General features: G+C 38.3%; 2 protein-coding genes across 2 annotated transcripts in view; both read right to left on the bottom strand.

The window, feature by feature from the left end:
• Window positions 1-98: 98 nt before the first annotated feature.
• LOC125704248 (GRIP and coiled-coil domain-containing protein 2-like) lies at window positions 99-13,707 on the bottom strand. The gene is made up of 9 exons (XM_048969673.1): window positions 12,452-13,707; window positions 4,625-4,752; window positions 3,640-3,709; window positions 2,407-2,553; window positions 2,092-2,250; window positions 1,802-1,899; window positions 1,506-1,640; window positions 1,219-1,333; window positions 99-1,058 (listed from the first exon to the last, which is right to left on the bottom strand). The coding sequence occupies exons 1-9, from the start codon at window positions 13,559-13,561 to the stop codon at window positions 900-902; spliced, it is 2,121 nt and encodes a 706-aa protein (XP_048825630.1). The 5' UTR covers window positions 13,562-13,707; the 3' UTR covers window positions 99-899.
• The window catches only part of LOC125704132 (golgin subfamily B member 1-like), a 21,122-nt gene continuing 12,335 nt past the window's right edge, over window positions 13,578-22,364 (bottom strand). The window contains exons 15-22 of the mRNA XM_048969460.1: window positions 21,607-21,713; window positions 20,098-20,185; window positions 17,964-18,094; window positions 17,178-17,287; window positions 16,673-16,841; window positions 16,490-16,594; window positions 13,809-16,342; window positions 13,578-13,611 (exon numbers count right to left, since the gene is read on the bottom strand). Coding sequence (XP_048825417.1) covers window positions 13,578-13,611; window positions 13,809-16,342; window positions 16,490-16,594; window positions 16,673-16,841; window positions 17,178-17,287; window positions 17,964-18,094; window positions 20,098-20,185; window positions 21,607-21,713 — 3,278 coding nt within the window. The remainder of the gene's footprint in view (window positions 13,612-13,808; window positions 16,343-16,489; window positions 16,595-16,672; window positions 16,842-17,177; window positions 17,288-17,963; window positions 18,095-20,097; window positions 20,186-21,606; window positions 21,714-22,364) is intronic.

Raw genomic sequence — 22,364 nt, 5'->3', positions numbered from 1 at the left:
AAGAACAGCAAAGTTTTGGGACGCTAAGAAGAATGATAAAAAAAATCCAAGAATAATAATTGCATTTCAAGATGTCAATAAGCACAGAGGACAAAAGGTTGTTTTCAACAGCTTTATTAAAATGCCTCATTTCGACAAAAAATCTGTAGTAGGCAAGAACACCCTGCACTATATTGCACGTTTACCCTATCAATGATACTCAATGGTGAGGGAACAGTCTAGTGAGGCAAAAGATGCTGCTGACCACCAGCTCTTCTTAAAAAATAGATGTTATATAGAAAATACCTTGGATGCACTCAGTAGCTTTTAACATAGATTTGATTCTTCATTCACACAATATATACAAATCAGTAGGAACGCAAGAGAAAAACTTTTGACAGAGTACACTGATGCACATACGACTCGCCAAACAAACAAATCTCAATGTACAATAAAGGTTGTAATACGACGTGCCAAACCTGATATACATTAACCCTTATATAATATACTCTTATCCTAATAGGACTGCTTTTAAATAAATTAAAACAGCAGAGATCTGTAGTGCATAGCTCAACCAGCAGCTAAAAACAAGATTAGGAGGCCATTGTACTTTAATACCTTTAGAGTTGAGTATGAACATGTATTTGTTTTGTATAGTTTTTTGCAAAGCTTTAATCTTGGAGGAGTTATCTTCAAGATGGTTGAACAATTTAAGCAGCAATGTTAACATTCAACTCAAAATGTGTCATCATTCTTTGCTTAACACATTTTGTAGATTTCCAGCATTTGTTTTGCTGCAGTATTAATTGTGATACATTTAATAGGGCCCTGAGGGTGTGAAGGTCTGTGCTGCGAAGCCCCTGTGACCCTTGTGAAGAGCCCTTGGGGTCATTAAATGCTGGCCAGCAGAGTTAACTGTTCTACAGGGTACCAGTGAAGCACATAAATACGATGACGTGCAGCGTCAGCAGATATGCAAGAAAAAGGTAACGAGATTTGGCCCGTGATGTCAGCAGCTTGGAGCAGTATAGACTCCGCCCCCGCAGCCATCGCTTGCAGGACAGAACTCCGCCTTTCATCTGGTGGGTGAAAAAATAACTTACACTACAGCCGACAAGCTCAGGTTCTGCATGGTTTATGATGTGTTGATGAAATTCATTGTCTCATGACAGCACACAGTAAGTAAAAAGCTCCTGGTCTTAATGATGGAGACAGAGGTGAACACTGGAATGCACTAACCTTGCGAGTGACAACATTCTCACTGGGGTCAATGATAAGTGCTTCCCGTTCATCATCAGACTCCAGATGAATAGTAAATTCTCCTTGACTTGTCCTGGAAATGCTAGCATTCATGCTGAAACACAATAACGAAAAACAAGTGTCAACGCAGGAAATAAAATACAATGTGTATAAAAAAAAAAAAAACATACTGGGGTTTGCAAAGATTCTCTGGAGCTGACAGTCATTGACGGTCAGTGTTTGGAAAAGGAATGCAGGAGCTAGAGGGCCTGATGTGATGATGGCACCTTTTCACTCTCTCCTCAGCGAGTCCCAGAGCCTCCTCAGCCACCTGCCTCCTGGCCCGCTCCTCTGTCAGACTCTCTGCAAGCTGGGTCAGGTCATGCTGTGTAGAGACTAGCTGCTGCTCCACCTCCACCAGCCTGCAGCATATGAAAAAGAGTTTTGGAGGGGAGGTGGGAGAAGCACAAGGCAAACAACAGAAGGACACAAGGGCAGAACAAAATGAATAAGCATAACACTTGTCATATTTTGCCTCCTTTTTAGTACTATATGAGGTAGCACAAATATTTAGCAACATCACCTGCTTCTCAGCTCACTAGCCTGGGGGGTGTCCATTGCCACCTCGGTAATACTCCGTTCTTGGGGTGCTCCAGGAGGAACCTCTGGTGCCACTGCCCCCTTGTGGAGAAAGACTGTCTGGTCAACAGGAACTTGCAGGTAGCATATTTACTAGTCCTAGTATAGTACAAGTAATATAGCAAATGCCCTTAATCAAAGATCTAATTTGGTTATATAATTATCAAAAACAAAGATGGACAATTTCAGAAACAATTCCAGTGACAGAGATGCTTGACTTCAGAAGAAACCTACATGAGCATGGCCCTGGCCGGGAAATGTCTGGATCTGACTCTCAAGCCAGTAACAGCGATTCTGCAGATCACCCAGGTTCAACTGTGTGTCCCTCAGGGTTTGAGACATTGTCTTTAACTGGGAAGCCAAGCCCATCTTCTCTTCCACAGTCTGCAGAAGCTAGCAAAGAAGACGGAACACAAGTAAAATACCAAGCAAGTGTGCCATACATGTTTCACACAATAGTTTGCTTTTCAGAACTGTGATACAGAATTTTACATGGAATTCACTGCTTCGTTAATAGAAAAGAAATAGGCCCTAGTGTAGTGCGAGTACCTGGGCGTTGACCTGCTGAAAGCGTAAATCTCGCTGATGGATCTCTTGGAGACAACGCTGGAGGTCGCTTTCAAGCTGGCGTCGCTGTGTTAGAAGCAGAGGGAGCTGCTCACCAGATGAGTTCTTAGCTAGTGGGGCTGAGTTCTCCTGAAAGAAATTAGGAACTTAGTTGCAGCCATTTGTAATCCATTTTTACAAGTGTGGAGTGGTGGAAAAAGTTCTATCATACTTAAGTAAAAGGACAGATACTTCACAAAAATGTTACTCAAGTGAAAGTCATCCATTATAGTACTACTGAATGGGTTTTTTTAAAATGATTTTCAAACTACTAATGTGAAAAGTACAAATAGCAACTAATCCATTTAAATTAACTCGAGATAGGTTTCACTGTAGCATTGTAAATTATAGTTCAGTACAAGAAGGAAAACAGTCATATTCTTTTTATTCAGAAAGAGCAGTGAAACTTGCCTTGCTGCACAGATTAGCGGAATATTAGTTGTACTCAGCGAAAAACAAAAGACTGACCTACGAGCCAGATTTAATAATGAGTTATAAACATCACGGGCCAGTACAATGTAAGTGGCAAATGACCTGCCGAAAACCCTTGTCCTCCACTACAAAAACAGCTGATCGTCCAATGTAATCAACACCATTACTTCAGTAGCACCTGTAGTGCTGCTAACTTTGAATATCCACAAATTTAAATATCTGTCTCATAAAAATAATATGTAATTAATAATAAAGAAAGAAATATACTGCTGAAGAATCGAGAAAGAAATTCAGTCGATTCTGAGTGAATAAAATCATTATTAATATTTTACCCAGAATTGTGCAGCTACTCAGGTGTTCTGCATTTGATCTTCGTGCAGAATTTATTGGAGTAAAAAGTCAGAAATGTAGTGAAGTGAAAGTTGCAGCAACCAAAGGTATGAAACTGTAAAAAACTAAAAAACTATTTTTTTAAATACAACAACAAAGTATTAGTAACTTTGTTTCTTCACACCTCTGCAAATATGAAACTTTTCTTAGGTTCTAAAAGTTCTACACAACAATCAACATGAACAATCAGAAGACTCTACAACCACACATACCCAAATTTGGGTCTTAGGTAGCGAAAGATGGGGAGGGTGATTTAAATATAGGCAAGCATTTCATTGGTTTAATTCCACCTTCACAGGATAATTGGACAGGGTTCCTCCGATACCACGCTCTAGCCCAGCCCAGCTCACCAACCTTTTCAGCCATGGCAACTACTGGCTGCTTGAGGCTGTGGTGCTCTGACATCAATTTGTTTCTCTCAGACCTGAAAAGCAAATGAGACAGCATCCATCAATGTTACCTTGGCAAACTACAAACAGCATTCAAAGGGCTAGCTCTTCTTGGAACCCCTGGTTACAGAGGGTATGTAGCCTCCCCTCTATGGACCACTGCCAGGGCCTCATGCCTGTAATTCTTCCCCTGCTTCTCTTATGTTCACTAAACATAGCAGTAGCAGTTTCCATCACAGCCTACAAAAAACAGCTCACTTGCTGTGCAGTTTGCAGAGGGCAACCTAGAGGACAGTTCTGACATATGTATACTTATACTTATGGCTTCATCTCAGCAAATGCAAAATATGCCTTTGACAGTAAGAAGCCATGCCTAAAAGAGACAGACATCATAACACAATTCAAGTTTAAAGCAAGTGGGTAGAATCTTTAACAACTATGGGTCAGTCAGAATGAAGTGTTCTTGGTGTCATAAAAACTCTGCAGTCATACCTGCAGATATCACCGATTTACATAATGTTATTCACTTAGTATAGCTCTGCTCTAATTATGTGAACAATGAGGTAAACTTAGGAAACTTTACTGTGGAACATGACAATAACAAATACCTGTTTCTACTAAATGCAGCTTTTACCATTAACCCAAATGTTTTTCAGGCATAACAGAAAACTCAAAAATTTGAGATATCCAAAGCATCCAAAGAAATGTCAAAGGATCTTACTGTGTTCATACTGAGTGGAACCAGGGTAAGAATTTAAAGACCCCCATAAAAGAGAAAATATGCACCAGGCAGGGGGTAGGGAGGAGGTAAGTTAGTGATCCTGTGTGCTTGACCTCCGAACCCCACCCCCTAATCCAATTAGCAACTTTTATTGTGCCCCCCGCTGAAACATCATGTCATGGTCAGACTGCCAACTAGGCAGATACAATAATTCGAACATTGATCTTACTTCAGTTCTGCAAGCTCCACCTGGTACGTGTTGATGTCTCTCTCTGTCTGCCACCTGTAAGCCTGGGCCTCCTGCAAAGCCTTCTCTAGGTCAGCATTTTCAGACTTCAAACTTCCAACTTCTTTCAGCTGTTCCAGAAAACAAAACTAAAGTTAGAATGATGATATGACTTGATGGGCAAAACACATTTATACTATGTGATTTAAGCTAGGGATGTAACGATGTGCCGAATTTCATGATATCGCGTCATGGGACTGTGCCAATATCAACTAGGATATTCCGTGGTTATTTCGCTAGCACAGCTGCATTCTGTTAGCGTCAAAAACTGCATTGTTTTTGTTTGAACAGCAGAGGGTGCAATCAAACTAAAAATACTGATATCCCACTGTGAGTGTGATTATTGACAAGATTCAGCTGCTACAATAACGCATTTTACTACTTATTTTCATTTACTGCTACTACCGACTATTGCTTTGTTTTTGTTTTGCGATTGTGCATACATAGTTCAGTAATTCATTGCCAAAGACAATTAACGCTATTTTTGACACATGCTTAGATCATGGCTGGCCACTTCTGTTATTTAAAGAGGGAAAGCTAAAACACTAATTAAAAGGAAAAAACTAAAGACTACTATTACAGCATTACTGTATAATGAGATTTTCGTATCGTTACATCCCTCATTAATGGAAAAAAAATGAAGAAAAAAAAAAGTGGTTCATGCTGCTGACCATTCAAGACACACGAAAAAAATGATTTGTAAGCAAGCCTGATATAAAAACTTACCAGCCTATTTCTCTCAGTTTGGAGGACATCAAAACTATTAAGATTAATCTCCTCACTGCCCACAGGTGTAGCTGTACTGGCACTTGTTCCCTGCCTGGGCTCAAAACCCCTTTTAGCTTTTGCCAGTTCCTGAATCAGTCGGTCTCTGTCATCTTGAAGACTGGCCATTGACCCAGAGAAGGCTGCCATTTGCTTGCTGTACATATCATTCTCTTGTGATAGCCTGTTGAGCTCCGTTTCCTTTTCTGAGATTATACAACATAGCTCATCTATTTGTTTTGTCAACTGAGAATGAGTGTTGTCACTTTCAAAAGCAGAGAGCTTCTTGATTAGAATATATCTATCTTTAGTTACACTGCGAAGTTCAGAATCTGTGTCATTGAGTAGCCCCTCAATCTTGTTCATAGCTGCTGTGGTCTCCCTGAGTTCAGTGTCATATTTGTTATGTAAAACTTTAAAATCTTCAATGAGATGGTCTCTGTCATCCTGTAACGCAGCCATAGCTTTTGCCAATGACTGATTTTGAGCCTCGGTGGTCTTGCACAGATTCTTGGCCTCGGACAACAGTTGTTCGGTTTGCATTAATTCTTTAGCAAGCTCTGCAACCCTGCTTTCCGCAGTTTCTCGCTCATTTCTCATAAGGTCCACTTCTCGTTCAAAAGCATTAAGTGCATTATTATATTTATTACTGGCTTCTGCTAGATGATTCCTTGTTTTGACTTCCAGTTCCTGCATCTCTCTTTTCAGGTCATCGTTGGTCATTTTCTGTGCTAATAATTTTTGTTGCAGATCATTACATTCTGCAGCTTTAGCAGCTACTTCCTCTTGTAGGTCAGAAATTACTTTGGTTTCTTTCATCTCAGCTTTCTGTTTCTTCAGGGCCAATACCTCAGCATTAAGTTCCTGAACTTGAATGGCAAGTTTTGAATTCTGAATTTTTATGATATCATTAGCGTCTTCTTTTTCCTGAAGATCCATCAAGGCCTCCCGAAGTTGATATTCAACATATGATTTCTGACTTAATATGTTTTTGACTGAATCCCGTTCTTTCGTAAGGAGTTCTTTTAACTGGTTGTCTTTAAGTGATAAGACTTGATTAAGATCTTCTCTGTACCTGATCAGCTGTGCTTTGAGCATAGCATTTTCAGAGTTCAGATCATCAATCTGATAAATAAGAGTTTTGATCTTTTGTTCCAAGTTATTTTCATTGAGGTCCTCCTTCCCTGAAAACTCAGTTTCCAATAGATTACTTTTATGTTTTACCTCCAATGTTTTGTGATCAGAAAATAAATGTTCCTTCTCTGTTTGCATGAGAGAGGACACTGGAGAGCTCCTAAAAGATTCTTGCTTTTCAATTAATTGCATGTTCTCTTCTGAAAGGGACTGCATTTTACCTTGCTGCCTTCTGACTTCACCCTCTAACTTTATGGATGTCTTGTCTGCTTCCACTCTTTCATTGTAAAAGACATTCAGCTGAGCTCCATAATCCTCAGTTTGAGCCTTGTGATGTTTCTGCAGCTGCTCTAAATAATCCAACATCTGTCCATCACTGGAGGACAGCCGCAAGGAGATTTCAGAGTCTTTGTTATGAACAAGTGATTTTAGCTGCCCTGCAATGGCTTTTTGTTTCTCAAGATCAATGCGTAGCTTGTCATTGTCAGCTTGTACCAAGAGAATCTTGGACTCCGATTCTGATAACATCTTTTTAAGTTTCACAAGATTTGACTGCATTTCACATACTGAACTGTCTTTGTCAGTAAGTTGTGCATTCAATACATTTTTATCATGCTCCAACTTCTCAATTTGTGCATTTTGCTCACATGCATCTAAAAGCTCCAAATTTTGACCAAGTTCAAAAGCATCCTTTCTTGTTAGTTTCTCAAGTTGTTCTCTTTCAAAACTGATGTTTGCCATTTCATCTCTTGCTTCACTTAGCAAAACTTTATATGACATAATTTCAGTTTCAAGACTCCTTATCCTTTCCTGAAAATCAGAGGTTTTATCATTCATCTTCTTTTCCATGAGATGACCTTTTGACTGAGTCGACTTTAAAGAGCTTTCCAATTCTAGAATCAGTTCCTGATATGTAATACAGTCATTATGAAGTTGATTGATTTCTTGATGTTTCTCCTTCAAGAGTTCTTGCAGTTCCATCTTAATGCTTTTTGAACCTTCACTTCCTTTCTGAAGTACCTTCAGCTTTTCCTCAAGCTCCTTAAGTTTCAGTTGTTGTTGTTTGTCATCTCTGGATTTCTCTTCGATGCTTGCGGTTAGCTGAGTTGATAGATTCTTATTTTGCATTTCTAGTATGCGGACTGCTTCTGTCAACTCATCAATTTTTTCAGAATTTTTGAGTAGCATAGTCTCCAAATATTCTTTTTCATTTTTCACCTTTTCAGAAAGCTCTTGTACATTCTCAAGCTCTTCTTGCAAGAGGGACTTGTCATCTTCTAAAATTTTTATTTTCTCATTCAGGCTACCAATTTCCTGAAAGTTCCCATTTATTTCTTTTCTCAATTTCTTGACATTATTGTCCTTCTCTTCCAACTGAACATCATAATCTTTCTGCAAATTAGCATTTTTTTCAGCTAGATTTATCTTCTCCTTTTGCAGGAATTCAACCATTTCAGTCTTGTGCAAAATGTCTGCTTTTTGAGCTTCAATCGTAGAAGTTAAGGTATTGTTCAAATTAAGCATTTCTTCTATTTTTAACTGCATATTAAGCTGACTTCCTTTTGATTCACTTTGCCACTTTTCTAATAAGTTATTCGATACCTTAAGTTCTTCAACTAAATTAATATTATCACTTTGAAATTTGTTCATTTTGTCTCTGATTTCAATTGAAGTTATTTTCAGGCTATTCATTTCCTCTTCAAGTTCACTGTTCTTGACTGTCAGATTTTCAATTGTGTACTTCTGTTCCTCAAACTCTTGCATTTGCTTTCGTATCTTCTCATTTTCAGCTTCCAGGTCCTGAATCTTGTGTCTTTTTGATCCGGTCAACTCTTGAATCTTTTCCTTCATTTTTTCAATTTCATTTTTGGATTCAATAATTTGCTTCTCCAGCTGTGCCTTTTCTGATTCAGTCTGAAGTACTCTTAAAACAATTTCTTGCTTCTCTTTACGGGCTACCTCTAAGAGCTGTCGCATCTTGTCCATTTCATTGCCGACATTTTCATATGCTTGCAAAAGAGATTCATACTCATGTTTCAGTTCTGTGTGTTTTGATCTCCACTCTGACAACTCAACAGTTTGGGAATCCTTTAAGGACTCCAACTGGCAGGAAAAAGCTTGCTTCTGGTGAGTGATATTCTCTATTGTGAGTTTAAGGCTTTCGCAGGCAGCTGAGAGGTTATGGTTGTCGCTTAAAATCTGATCAACTTCTGAAATGAGTTTATCCTTCTCTTTTCCAAGAAAGAGTACAGAACTTTCCAAGTGTTCCTTTTGCTGTTTCAATTCTGTGAGAGATTTCTCAAGACTTGCAGTTGACTTATTAATTTTTTCATTTTCAGACCTCAATGCTTGTATTTGTTGTTTGAGGGACTGGTTCTCTTTCAAGGCTTCTTTTCGAGAGATCAAAGCTGCCTGTAGTTTCTTCGCCATCTGTTTACTCTCATCTGCCTGCTCCCTTGGTCCACGGGCATCTGGAACTTCTTTGGTATTCTGCTGCAGTTCATTAATAACAGTTTTCGTTTGTTCCATTGAAACCTCATGAAGATGAACTTCCCTTTGCAGTTGCTGTTCCAAACTGGCAATGAGTTGCTCTTTTTCCTTAATCAGTGCTTGAATGTTCTGAAAACCATCTTCCTTTTCTTTAAGGTTTACTTCCAGTTGCTTAGCATAGGCTTTTAAAGACTGAAATTCTTCTTCAGAATCCAATTCTAAAGCTGCTTTCTCCTCAGTTACACTTAGTTTCTTTAGCAGCTCTTCCCTTAATTTTTCTGATTCGTTAAGCTTTGTTTCTAGAATGCTAACAGTGCTTCTGACATTTTGAATATCAGTAAATGCATTATGCTTCTCTTTTTCTAATGTTTCAATGTACAGTTTATTACTTTCAATTTCAGTCTGTTTATATTTTGAGTCAGCCCTTATTCTTTCTAGCTCTTTTTTCAAAAATTCCCTCTCTTGACAACAATTGTTTTGTACGGTCTGAAGCTGAAATGACTTCTCAGCTATTACGGAATGTGCTTTTCCAAGCTCTTCCTTGATCTGAATGTTTGCATCATTAAGTTCTTTATTTAATTTTTTCAATTCTTCAAACTGTTTTTCTTTTTCAGTTTTAATTCTTTCTATAGCATGCTTAAGGTCTTCAACCTCAGCTTGTGATTTTTGAAGGTGCCTATGCAAATCAGCATAATTATCAATTTCCTGTTTATCATATTTGTGCTGCTCGTGAGCTGTATTAATTTCTTGTTCCAGTCCTAGAATCTTTTCCACTTTCTCCCTCATCTCAATGTGTGCCTTTTCTAGCTCTGACTGTGTCTCTGAGAGTTGAAGGCTAACGTCTTTGGAATGCTCTTCTAGAGATGCAATCAAAGCATCTTTACTTCCCATCTCAAAGGTCATCTTTTCTAGTTTGTGATGAAGACTTTCGATCTCTCCTTGATTTGCGGCAATAGCTTCTACCTGCCACTGTCTTTCAGCCATGGATATATCGAGACTGTTCAGTATTTTCTCTTTTTCAACAATAAGATTTTTAGCAGAGACCAGTTCATATTCAAGTAAAGAAATGGAATGCTGGACATTTTCCAACTCCTTCACCTTTTCAGCATATTTAATCTGAACAGTATTAAAATCATCTCTTTGTTTGGAGTTCTCTTCCAAAAGCTTGTTAAAGTCATCTTTTAATCCAGAGACCTCCTGGGCATGTCTTTTTTCAATCTCTTTATATTTTTTCATTATTTCCTTTCTTGCTATTAATGCAGCATTTGCCTTCTTTTCTTGAACTTCTTTTTCTTGCTTTACTAAAGAAAGTTCCTTTTCAGTTTCAGAATACAAGTTCTCTTTCTTTTCCATCTCCTCTTTGAGAATATTTATGTCCATCATCATCTTACAACGTTCATGATCATGAGTTTCTTCTTTTGCAGCAATACTGAATTGGAAACTATTAATAATTTCAGATTTTTCATGAAGCAAGTGGAGGGTGTTGCTCAAGTTCTCCTTTTGCTCATCAAATTTTGTTTGTAAACAATGAATGTTGTGACTCATCTGTTCAAGGAGGAGATCCTTTCTTGAAACATCCTGTTTAAGTTCATTGATGACTTCGTCTTTCTGCATTATCTGCTGTCTTAATTCATCAGTCTGAGACTCATGATCTTTACTTATTGTCTGAACTTGCAACGTCAGTTCTTTTAGCTTGTCTTGCAAAACCGAAAACTCTGGAGCAATGTTCTCATTTTCCTTTATCTGGTTTTCATACCCATCAATCTTCTTTAGTAGGTCCTTTCTAATGACCAGAGCTGCTTGCAGCTTCTTCTTCATTGCTTCTTTTTCTTTACACAACCTGTCATACTGGATTTTCAGTTGATCATTCTCCTTGATTAAATCCTTATTCTCCAAGTCCTTAGTTTGCAGTTGTTCCGTATAAAGAAATAACTGAGTTTTGCTCTCCTCCAACTGTGTGGAGATACTTTCAAGTTCCCTGACTGAGTGATTATATGTATTTTCCAGGCCTTCCAGTTGGGACAGCAGTATATCCTTTTCCTCTGTATGCCTTACCATTTCATTTGATGCTGATACCATTACTTGTGTGACTGATACATCTTTTTCTTTTAACTGTTGGGTAAGTGATGAAATCAGTTCTTTTTGCTGGTTTAACTGGAAATTTATGCTACTTATTGTATCATCTTTTTTTTGGACCTCACAAAGAATACTAGATTGGCAAATACCCGCCTCTTCAAGATCTCTGCTTTTTATCTGCACTACTTCTTTGAGGTGTCTTACTTGGTCATGCAGTAAACATAGTTGTTCATCGTTATCATGATACACTTTATCTTTCTCTAATAGCTCACATTGCTTTTCCTGCAATAACTGCACTGTCTCATCCAATTGCTTTTTCAAAAAATATACTTCGGACTGCTGATCTGATTTCAACTGGTTAATTGTAGTTTGCAAAGAGGTTTTTTCTTCCTCAAAAGCAATTAACCTTTTAGTCATGGTTTCTGAGAATTCTTTTAAATCTTTCTCACAAGACTGTAATTCATTTTCCTTATGTTTTAAAGTCTGAGTCAGTTCAAAAATTTCATTTTCTTTTTTGTGAATAGCTGATAAAATATCCTCTAAATGGTTTCGGTTTTCTGACACTTGTTGACCAAGTTCAATAATTTGCAAGTCCTTGCTTTTCAACTGATCTGAACTAATGTTAAGTGCTGCCATTACCTCTATACTTTTTTGCTGCAAAGTATCTAGGTCCTGTTTCAAGGCCTGAACTTTAACATCTTTTGACTTCATCTCATTTTCTACATATTTTAGCTGTTCAGTGAAAAGATTCTTTTCCTGAATTTCTTTATCAAGGATAGACAACCACTCTTTTTCAGACTCCTGTAGAGTCTGTGTCATTTTCTGAATGTCTAACTTTAATCCAGTGATTTCTTCAATCTTGGCACTAACCTGCAGCTGCAGATGCTCCTTCTCGGTCATCATTTTCTCCATGGCTTCACTCATGCTACCAAGATGCTGCTGATGTTGGAGTTCAAACTCCTCTTTCAGCATTTGCAATTGGTTGCTGTAACTTTTGCAAAGATCTTCTTTCTCTGTGATTGCTTTCTGAAAATCTTTTTCACTGATGGCTGCATCTAGTTGCCGCTGAAGGTCTTTATTTACACTGCTCTCTTCCCTTAATTTTTTATTCTCCTCCCTTATTTTCTGATTTTCTGACAAGAGATGTTCTCCACGTTTGACTTGGACAGCGTACTGATTGTTGATTTCATACAAGGCCAGTTCTCTCTGTTCTAGATTCTGTGTCAAGGCATTTACCTGTGCAGCAACTTGTAAGTGTTGTGACCTTAACCCCTCAATTTCAACCATTAAATTAGAGGCATGTACCTGGTGGGTGGTGAGAGCTTCTTCCTTCTGTTTTGAAAGTTCAGCATGAGATGCTTGTATATGCTGAAGCTCCTCCCTAAGTAGGGCCATTTCACTACTTAGTACATCTACAGTGTTTTCGGCAGTTTTATTTGAGTCCTTAGAATCCGTGAGAAGCTTGTTGAGATTGTTGATTTCTTCATTTTTCTGAGAGAGCTCCTCTAGATGTATAGCGTATTTCTGTTGCAGATCTGATAAGGCACTTTTCTTCTCTTGTGCATGCTCGTTGAGTCTTCCATATTCTAAGGAGTTTTCCTGAACCTGTCTCTGCAATTCTGAAACCAATTCTGTACTCTCCGCGAACTGAGTTTTGAAAAGTGCTGCCTCATCTGCTTTACTCTGAAGATTCTGAAGAGCTTTAATTTGCTCCAAAGCAGTAGCCTCCTTTTCTGCAAGTGTTTCTTGAAGTTTTGCTATTTCGGAAGACTGGGCACACAGGTTATCCTTCAGTTTAGATACATCTTCTTGTAGCATGGAGACCTGTTGTTTTAAGGTTTCACATTCAGCATCTTTGGTTTTGTAATTTATATTCAAAATATCACTATTTGCAAGGGAGGTGCTCTGAATTTCTATAAGAGTCTCTTCCTTTTCTTTTAACATTTTCTTGAGCTGAACGGACTCTAATGATAATGAATCCACTTTCTCTCTAAGCTGTAAATCCATATCTTCCAATTCTGAATATTTTGCCCTTAAACTCAAGTAGTCATCTACCTTATTCTTGAGGTGGCTATCTTTTTCTGCAATACTTATATTTAGCTCCTTATTCTTTTCTAACAAGCTCTTAATCTCAGCCTGTAGATTGCTGATAGTCTCTATGTTGGCACTAATTTGGGTTGTTAATGCATCAGACGCAGTTACTGCCTTTTCTTTGAACTGTTTAAGTTGGGTCTCTTTCTCTTGTGAGGACCTCTCCTTATCCTGCATGGTTTTTTGCATGAACTGAATCTGAGACTGCAGCTCAGAGATTGTATCCATCTGACTTTTCCCCTGCTCCAACTGGTCTTTCAGCTGCTTTATAAACATCTCTTGCTGATTCACAGACTCGGTTTTCTGCTGTAATGACAAATGCATCTGTTCATTTTCTTCCTCAAGAGCCCTTAACTTCTTTGTCAATGAAACTACTTCATTTTTTTGCTTAGACAATTCTGACTGGAGAACAACAATTTCTTGCGCTGTTTTGGAGGCCTCTGCTTCTAAATTGTGATATTCTGTTTTGATTTTGTCATTTTCCTCATTTAAAGCCTGTAGGCTATTATGAAGTTCTATTAATTTAGTCTGATTCTGTGACAAGGTCTCTCTTAAACATATTTCTGATAACTGTATGCTATCTAGTGCACTCTTCCTGTCCTCCTCAATCTGACTACAACACTCTTTCTGCTTTAAGATTTCAGTCCTTAAAGACCTCACTTCTACATCTCTCTGCTGCACCAAAGCATCTTTCTCCATAAGCCCTGCCTTTAAAGCAATTCCTTGCTCCTGTAGCAGGGACAAAGTCTCTTGAAGTTGTTCTTGGTTTGAATTTTTATCACTAATCATTTGATCTTTTTCAGATACCTTAACTTTAAGTTCTTCTATTTCAGCATTCAAAAGAGCAACATGATTGTGTAAACCTGCTACGCTTTCCTTACTCTCACTGAGTAATTGTGTTAGGAGACTGCATTCATTTGTTTTCTCAAACAAACTCTCTGACAGGAAAGTTTTGTGTTGTTCGGTGTGTTTAAGTTCTTCAATCTTTATAGTCAAGTCTTCTTTTTCTTTCAATAGAACTTCAATAATCTTTCTGTTTTCAGATATCTGCTCAGAAGTCATACCATTTCTTTCATTCAAATCAGTTACCAGTTTCTTTTGTTCAACAAGTTCTTCCTTCTCCTTCTGAAGAGCCACATGAAGTTGCTGGTTTTCTTCATTTAAAGCTTGTAAGTGATTTTGAAGACCTTTAACTTCAGTTTGATTCTGAGAAAGCTGCTCTTGCACCTTAATGTTATCAGCAACTTGAGTTTCAAGTGTTTTTTTAATGTCAACATTGGCAGATTCCAGCATTAATATTGTTTTGTTATTTTCCTCTATTTGACTGCTCATTGACACTGTGGTTTCAGTCATCTTATTATATTCATTCAGAAACTTTTCATATTCCTGAGAATAACTTCTAAGATTTGCTTCTTTTTCTTCCAAACTTTGACTCAGTCGCAAGTTCTCCATCTGTAGTGACTCATTCTCAGCCTGAAGCTGAGTAGTAAGCTGTTTGTGCAACATAATTTCATTTTGTAAGGAATTTACTTCAACTGACCCCTGATGCAACAAAGACTCTTTTTCCATAAGCCCTGCTTTTAAAGTAGTTACAGTCTGTTCAAGCTGACTTTGCTGCATTTCACAATGGGCATTTTTGTCTAGAATCATTTTCTCCTTCTCAGTCAAACTACCTCTGGCTTCTTCTAATTGAGCATTCAAGTGAGAAACCTGATCATGTAATTGGGTTACGTTCTCCTTACTTTCACTGACTAATTTAGCAAGATGGCTACACTCATTTGTTTTCTCCAGCAACATGCCAGACATTGAAATTTTATTTTGTTCAAGGACTTTTCCAAGTTCCTCATTTCTTAGAAGTAAATTTTCTTTATCTTTCTGCAACCCTTCAATAGTTTTTTGGCTTTCTGAATGCTGTAGTTCATAAACAGACATTTTACTATTTAGCTGCTCAGCTAATGCTATCTTATTTTCATCCTTGTAAGCAATTTCTTGTTGCAGCTTTTTGTTTTCTTCTACAAGATTGGCAAATTGTGATTTCAGGCTTGCATGCTCATCATAAGTTATAGAAATTCTCTCATTTAGATCTTCTATAAGCTTCTTCTGTTTACTTAGTTCTTCCTCCTTTTTCTCAAAAGCAGCCTTAAGCTGCTGATTAGCACTTTCAAGGAATTTCACATCCATTTCTAGTCTTGAGATGGATTCAGATTTCGCTTGGAGTGCCTGTTGAAGCCTTTCATTGTCTGAATCTCTTGCCTTCAACTTCTGATTGAGATTAACTTGTTCATTTTCTGCCTCTTCCTGCGATATAGATATATTTTCCAGTTTCTCACTTAGATTTTTAATCTTTTCCTCAGCCTTCACAGCCTCAGCAATAAGTTGGTTGCATTCTTCTTTCAGGCATTTCAATTCTTTTTCATATGTCTTCTCTTTATCTTGTAGCCTGACCTCTAACTTTTCAATGGAAACATTTGTTTGAGAGAGATGACTTTCTGAATCCTGCAATTTTAGAGAAGTTACTGTCACCTGGTCCTTCAGTGAAGAAATCTGAGATTCACACTCCAAAAGATGGCTTTGGTGGTTCACAGTCAACTTCTGAATTTCCCCACAAAGATTTTTGATATTCTGGTCATCCTTCTGAACTTGCTTCAGAAGTTCCTCAGCTTCCTTGGTCTTAAGGTTTGTTTCCTCTTTAACTTTATCCAGCTCAGACTCTGCGACTTTAAGCTGTTCTGTGAGCTGTGTGATCTTGGTATTCAAGGCCTGCTGGTCAGAAGACTGGGAGTCTCTCATAACCTGAGCTTCCCGCTCAGTTTTTGTCAAGGTCGTTTCCATGCGTACAAGATCCTCTTCTTTGAGTTTGATATCTCGTTTGAGCTCAAAAATCTGCTCAGAATACTCAGTCATGCTATTAGAGAGGACACAGATCTCCTTGTCTTTGTCAGCCAAAATATCCTTAAGACTGTCTATCTCTCGTTCACAGCTTTGAAGGTCATGAATTAATTGAGCCCTTTCTTCTAAATGGGTGGAGTTCAATTTGTCAAGTTCATCATTTGTTTGCTCCAGATCATTCTGTAGTGAAACAATAGTGGTCTCCTGTTTCTGTGCCTAAGATTTTGGGACAGAGGGAGGGTGAAAGAGGACGGTAAGTGAAAGATCCAGTCAACTGTCCCCCCCAATCAAAAGGTGCACAAAATACATTTTGTGATGCTGTCAAATGCATTACATATTTAAAACTTTTTCCAAAGAAATTACCTTATCTTTCAGCATACTTGTCTTCTGAGTAAGATCTGCAACTGACTTTTTCAAGTCGGAACATTGCTTTTCATAGCTACTGCATTTCTTTGTGACTTCAGAAAGCTGAAAGAGAATAAATCTAATGTGAACTGCAGCATTTCATAATTCCACAGACAAAAACCTCAAATCTTTATTTCTTACATTGTGCTCTGCTTGCAGGAGTTTCTCTGTTACTTCTTTGTACTGGTTCTCCTTCTCCTTTAAAGCATCTGTCAGATTATCGATGAACTCCAGTTTCTCTGATGCTTTGGCTAATGTGTGCTCTTTCTCCATGAGCGATGTTTCAAGGCACTCGTGTGTTTCACTTAAACTTTTTTAAACATAAAAGAAAATATAAAATTTGCATTAAACAGCATATGAAATCATCTAGAATAAAAATAGGCTTAAACTTTAGGAAGCTAGATTATTCCTTCTAATGTCATTTTTTTTGCCAATTCTTTTTTGCTACAAGGTGAAACACCAAAGCAAGCTGTGGCAGCATATGTGTGGATACATAAGACATCTTTTGTTTCAGATTGTAACTAATATATAAAAGGGTATGCTGGGGGTATAACCATAACTGTGGTGACAAATACACACAGGAGCATTTTTGGGAAGCATAATTGATTGAAATTGTAATAACTGAACAGTTGCGGTGTGAACTCACCCTTTGAGCTGTTCATTAAGGCTTGCGACCAGCAACTGGTGGTTCTCGGTTTCCCGGCTCTGCTGGCTCCGAAGGCCAGCCAGCTGTGCTTGCAGCCGCTCAGTCTCTGTCTGGATAGAGAACCAGCGGGTTACTCTCAACTGGCATGACAGCTGGATGGCCACCAATCCTGATTTCACCACAGCCACGCGCATATGAACCAAGTGCTCTTGAATACACACCATGCAGCATAAAAGGAACTTACTATAGCTCTTTTAAGTCCCATGAATTCTACATAATGAAACTTCTGCATGGTAACCTTTTTAAAAGTGGTACTATTACTGGCTCCTTTTATGCTGGCAAAGGAATAAGTGCTTCTGTGACACACAGTGATGAAGTGGAAGCACGGATAAAAATTCACCCCTTTATTATAAAAAAAAAAGTGTCAAGGAAATGCACCCATATGCACGTAAAAACAAAATACTTTTGAGGCAAACATTGCAGAGTGAGCAATCACCTCTGAATGGTGCTCTCTAGTACACACAGACACAAACACACCTGAGAAACCCAAAATGGCTGCCCTTCTTCATCTACATCAAACGTCACCTGTGTTAGAGGGTTTTTTACAAAATCATAGATTCCAATTTCTTATTCCTCAGGCAAGATATGCATTAGTTAAAACTGATAAAATAAATTACATGCTCAAAAAATTGTGCAGAGAATTAATGCTAAGCATTTATCATCACTTGCTGGCAGCGAAAGGTCAGAAAATTGAACGGCTGAGAGCAAGCATGCAAAGTGAAATACCTGTAAGGACTCAATGCGAGCCTGCATCTGTAGCCGGTCCTCCAAGTCCTGACAACGCTCCTCCAAGCCAACAATCTGCTCCTGCAGCTGATTCCTCTCCAGTTCCAGCTCCTCCACCACCGATCGCAGGCCTGACGCAGGGAACAGATGAAAATCTTTACATTATGCATTTCAAAAATAAGCCATTTTACATGTGTGTGTCTAATATTATGACAATATGATTTAAATGCATTTGTTAAATTGTAATCATGTGGAAGCAAGAAAACAAAAAATGTGTGAACACATACTCCATGTTGTCATTAACCGGTTACCGTATATCTATGAATATGCCGACTGTGTTAAATGGATTATAACTGGGGTGGCACTCTGGCTCAGTGGTCTGCATTGCTACCTCACACCTACAGGGTTAGGGGTTGGAGTCCCATCATTGCTTTTGCACGTCTTTCCTGTGTTGTACAGGTTCGTTTCCTGGAACTCCAGTTTCCTCCAGCATTTAAAAGATATAGATTCAAGCTAAATAACATCTCTTAACTGCCCATAGTGTATGCGAGTACATGTTTTTATATTACCCTATCCTTGTAAAGCACAGGCTTCCTTCCAGTTGTGTGGCCTGTCAAGAGTAAGTGATCAGGGAATAACTGCTTGGATTTATTTATGAAGTAGATGCACCGCTCAATTGGCCAGGAACCGGAACTGGCCGATTTTCAGCGGGCTTGGCTCGGACTGGGGACCAGCCGTTCAGTCTCAAGTATTCCCAATACCAACTGGTCTGTTCTACACATGCACCATACATCATACGCACAGTGGCGCAGGCAACAGCCTCACAGCTGCATGCACGCTTACAGCCACACGCTATCATGTCGATAGCGTGGAAGTTCTTCACTGTGACAAAAGATGACAAAAACTGAAATTTGTAATACATGTAAAGCCAATGTAAACGAAAAATGTGGTGAAACGTCGGAGGTAAACTTTAAACTGATTATTAAACATATACTAGATAATCTTGAAAAGGAATAATCATTGAAATTCCAAAGCTAGCTAAGTATAGTACACTTTGGTTTTATTTGGAGGTTTATACCCTATGGACGTTTTTTTTAAGACAAGTGAAAAAAGAGAAAAGAGAAAAAAAAAAAAATGTCGTGTTATCTGTTGAACTTAAACATACTGAAAATGATATAAGTAACAGATATATGTTTTGTTACTTAAATCTGTTGCACATGCTCTTATTTGGTGAAATAAAATATGTCACATAAAGTTAGGTATACGGCAACTCATTTCTATTTTTTTCCAGTCACAGAGCACTTCGAGATTTGTTTAAGAGAGAGAAGATACTGTAATTTAGTGCAATTTGGGGGAAATTGTATAGTTTAACAATTTCTTTATGACAATAAGATTTTGCATTGAAGAAGAGCTGGTTTTTGTTTGTAAATGCTGTCAGTTATAGTTCTTAGAAAGAAAACAGGAATCGGCAAAAATTGGTATTGGCCAGTCACACTTGCAAAAAACTCGGAAATCGGAATCAGCAAAAAAAAAGGGTAATCGGTGCATCTCGATAATTTCTGTGCATGATGCATTATTTAATTCAAACGGGACAGAGTTGTTAGTTTTGCTTTAGATCAGTACATTTCTTTTTATATTTGGCTACCCAGAAACCTATTCCTGATGACTGTGAACATCAGAACAAATTAAAACCATCAACAAGAAGCATTGCATATCTGATGGATGTCATTGTTGCAACAGGCAGAAAGTCAGTCAAGGGCCCCATTCTTTTGTTTCCAGAAGCATAAAAACCCCCTTAAAAAAAAAAGAATAAAATTAGATGGATGGACTTCAATGCATTCAACATGGAGTATGAGCCACAAAACCAAAACTAGGCAGTTCATTCAGCACGCACATGCTTAAAAAGAATATTTAGCACAATATAAAGCAAACACAAATGGGGCAAATGAAATGTCAACAACAGACCGTGCTGACAAAAGTTCGAAAAAAAAAAGTCCATGTAACAAAGGGTGTTAAAGGACTTTAACCACAAATGGCAATCGAAACGCAGGTGGGGTGAACACTGTGCATGCCACAATAAACTGACTAGTTGGTTTCACACCTGCGTCAGAAGTTCTGTACTCTGGCCACCAACCTCCCATATTCTCTCCCTCTGTGGAAGCAGTACTCTCCAAAGCATTTTTTGGGTCTGGATAAGTCTGCTTCTCAAACTCAAAGTCCTCCTAAAGAAAGATAGGAGTTTTGCTAGATTTAACAACAGAACCACCGTTTCCCATGCCAATGAAAATAAACCTCCTTTATCCACCAAGCCAGACGTACTCCGGTGTATGCAGCCCTTTTGTTCGTGTTAATGTGTCATTAGTGTTGTTAATAGCAGCGAATGTGACACCCTCAACCAAAAAGCCGTAATGTTCCTGCTGCTCTGTCGTTAAAGTTTTCAAACACATTATTTTATAAAATGCTGGATAAATAGACGTAACTTACTGATGATTTCGTGTTTGTAAAACTTTCCAGATTGATGGTTAACTTATTACACGGGATGATAAAATTAGTTCTCTATAAAGTTAAAATTTGGTATTCCAAAAACGTCTTTTCTAAAAATAGTTGCCAAAAAGTTGGGGGGGAGGGGGGTCATCTTATATTCAGGCCAATATGGTAATAAAAAATATACACTTTATTTTAAAATAACTAAAATGCATTGTTTTCAGCTGAAGTAGCTTGCCATTTTGCTTCCATTTGCCCCGACAGATTTAAAATTCATATAACAAAACATTACCTGTATCACTTACTATTATTATTTTTTTATTTCTTTAAATAAAACTGCCCATACCCAACTGTGTTAGTGATTAAAGGAATCAATTCTTTTGGTATTTAGGTTAGAGAGAGGCTTTTATTTAATTACTGGTGTGGCATTAAGATTCATTTCAACTACTACTGAAACCAATAAATTAATGAGCACAAAAAAATACTGCTGTACTATGGGTTTTATGGTATTTTTTTGGGGTGACCGCAGCGCTGCACTGTGAGGATACCTGACTCTCCTATTTTTTTATGGGTGAATGGTATGCTAATGCATTGGCCCATTAGTGAAAATAAAAGGTGCGATACGCCAAAGTACATCCCTGCTTGTCATTAGAGGAGGTTGAAAAAATGCTTGCTGTTCTAGTGGTAACAATACATAATTAATATAAAAATACAGAATCATACAGAAATGTAGAAAACACAGAAAATTTTGCTACATATTGGCCTAATGTTCATGGAAGTAAGTATAAATTCTTAGTATAAAGTATAAATGTGACATGCATAGCCCATTACAACTAAATTTACTTACAGGCACTTATAACATATTAACAATGATCTAATTTGACTTGGTAGTGATGAACGAAAAATGAAAAATGGTAGAGACATTTACCAACCATGTATACAATTCTGTTGTAAAATATCACAGAATACCATGAAATCAAAACTGCACTTTGTGCAATTCTGCACCCTGGGGTCATACTCAAACCTGCTCGCTGCAGATCATCCTCAGGTTTCCCCATTAGTGACCCTTCACTTTTGAGGATGACCAGCACACACCTCGGCACGGGATGGATGGGGGGCGTCTTGCACTGAAATCCCGCCAGGCCCCCTCCCACAGTACCTGTAGGCTGCGGCTGGAAGCCACAGCCAGCTTCTTGCCCTTCTGCTGCCGAAGCCCTCGAGCCTGCGCCAGCTCCTCCTCCAACTCCTGCTGCCGACTGACCAGCACTGGATCGGAGCAGCCAGGAAAGAACCAGTCATCCTCAATCAGTTTTGTGCCACAAGGGAGGTATTCGTTAAGCTCAGACATGGAAAGGGTACGTGCTAGTGTACATGAATACAAAGAGAGACACTCAGAGACTCACAAGCATGGATAGAGCAGCAGATGAGCTACGGTGCAGGACAAGGAGTCAGATGTGGCAAGCATGCAAACTATGCAGCCTTCAAAGCATTTGGAATATAACTCAGTGGCTCTGAGAAACAGAAAATGCTTCTTTCTCATTAACAAGGATCCAGTATCTTAGTGTTAGAATGACAGGTGAGTTGTCACCTTAAGTTACCAGCCAAAACAGACAATACTAAATTTACTAAAACAAAAGTATGACTATTGTTTTACATCCAAGAAAACACTCAAAGATCAATCAAGCATTTATAAACCCACAAAGATTTAGAGTCTCATATAAGTAGCTCTTCACCACCCCACACTGCACCACATCTCCACCTACTTCCCTGTTTATAATGTTGATTTATACGAGATGCATGTATGGCAGGATTTGTCGGCCAGGAAATAGATTTGGCACCACAAGACAGCTCAAAGGATCAAAATGAATTGTAAATGTACAGCTGTAGAGACATAATATATAATACCCTACTGCTGGC

Source organism: Brienomyrus brachyistius, chromosome 11 (genome assembly GCF_023856365.1).
Source record: "Brienomyrus brachyistius isolate T26 chromosome 11, BBRACH_0.4, whole genome shotgun sequence".
NCBI classification, from domain to species: Eukaryota; Metazoa; Chordata; class Actinopteri; order Osteoglossiformes; family Mormyridae; genus Brienomyrus; species Brienomyrus brachyistius.
The sequence above is the reverse complement of the archived record's forward strand: the minus strand, read 5'-3'. Positions and strand labels throughout refer to the sequence as shown.

What these genes read in the sequence shown, in the direction of transcription:
- LOC125704248 (XM_048969673.1), bottom strand. Translation starts at nt 13,561, where the DNA reads ATGCATTTGTCATTACAGCAGAAAACCGAGTCTGTGAATCAGCAAGAG. An exon ending in GTGGAGCTTGCAGAACTGAA is followed by an intron (nt 3,710 to 4,624) that starts GTAAGATCAATG and finishes TTTGCTTTTCAG; the next exon opens with GTCTGAGAGAAACAAATTGA. An exon ending in CCGGCCAGGGCCATGCTCAT is followed by an intron (nt 1,900 to 2,091) that starts GTAGGTTTCTTC and finishes TTTCTCCACAAG; the next exon opens with GGGGCAGTGGCACCAGAGGT.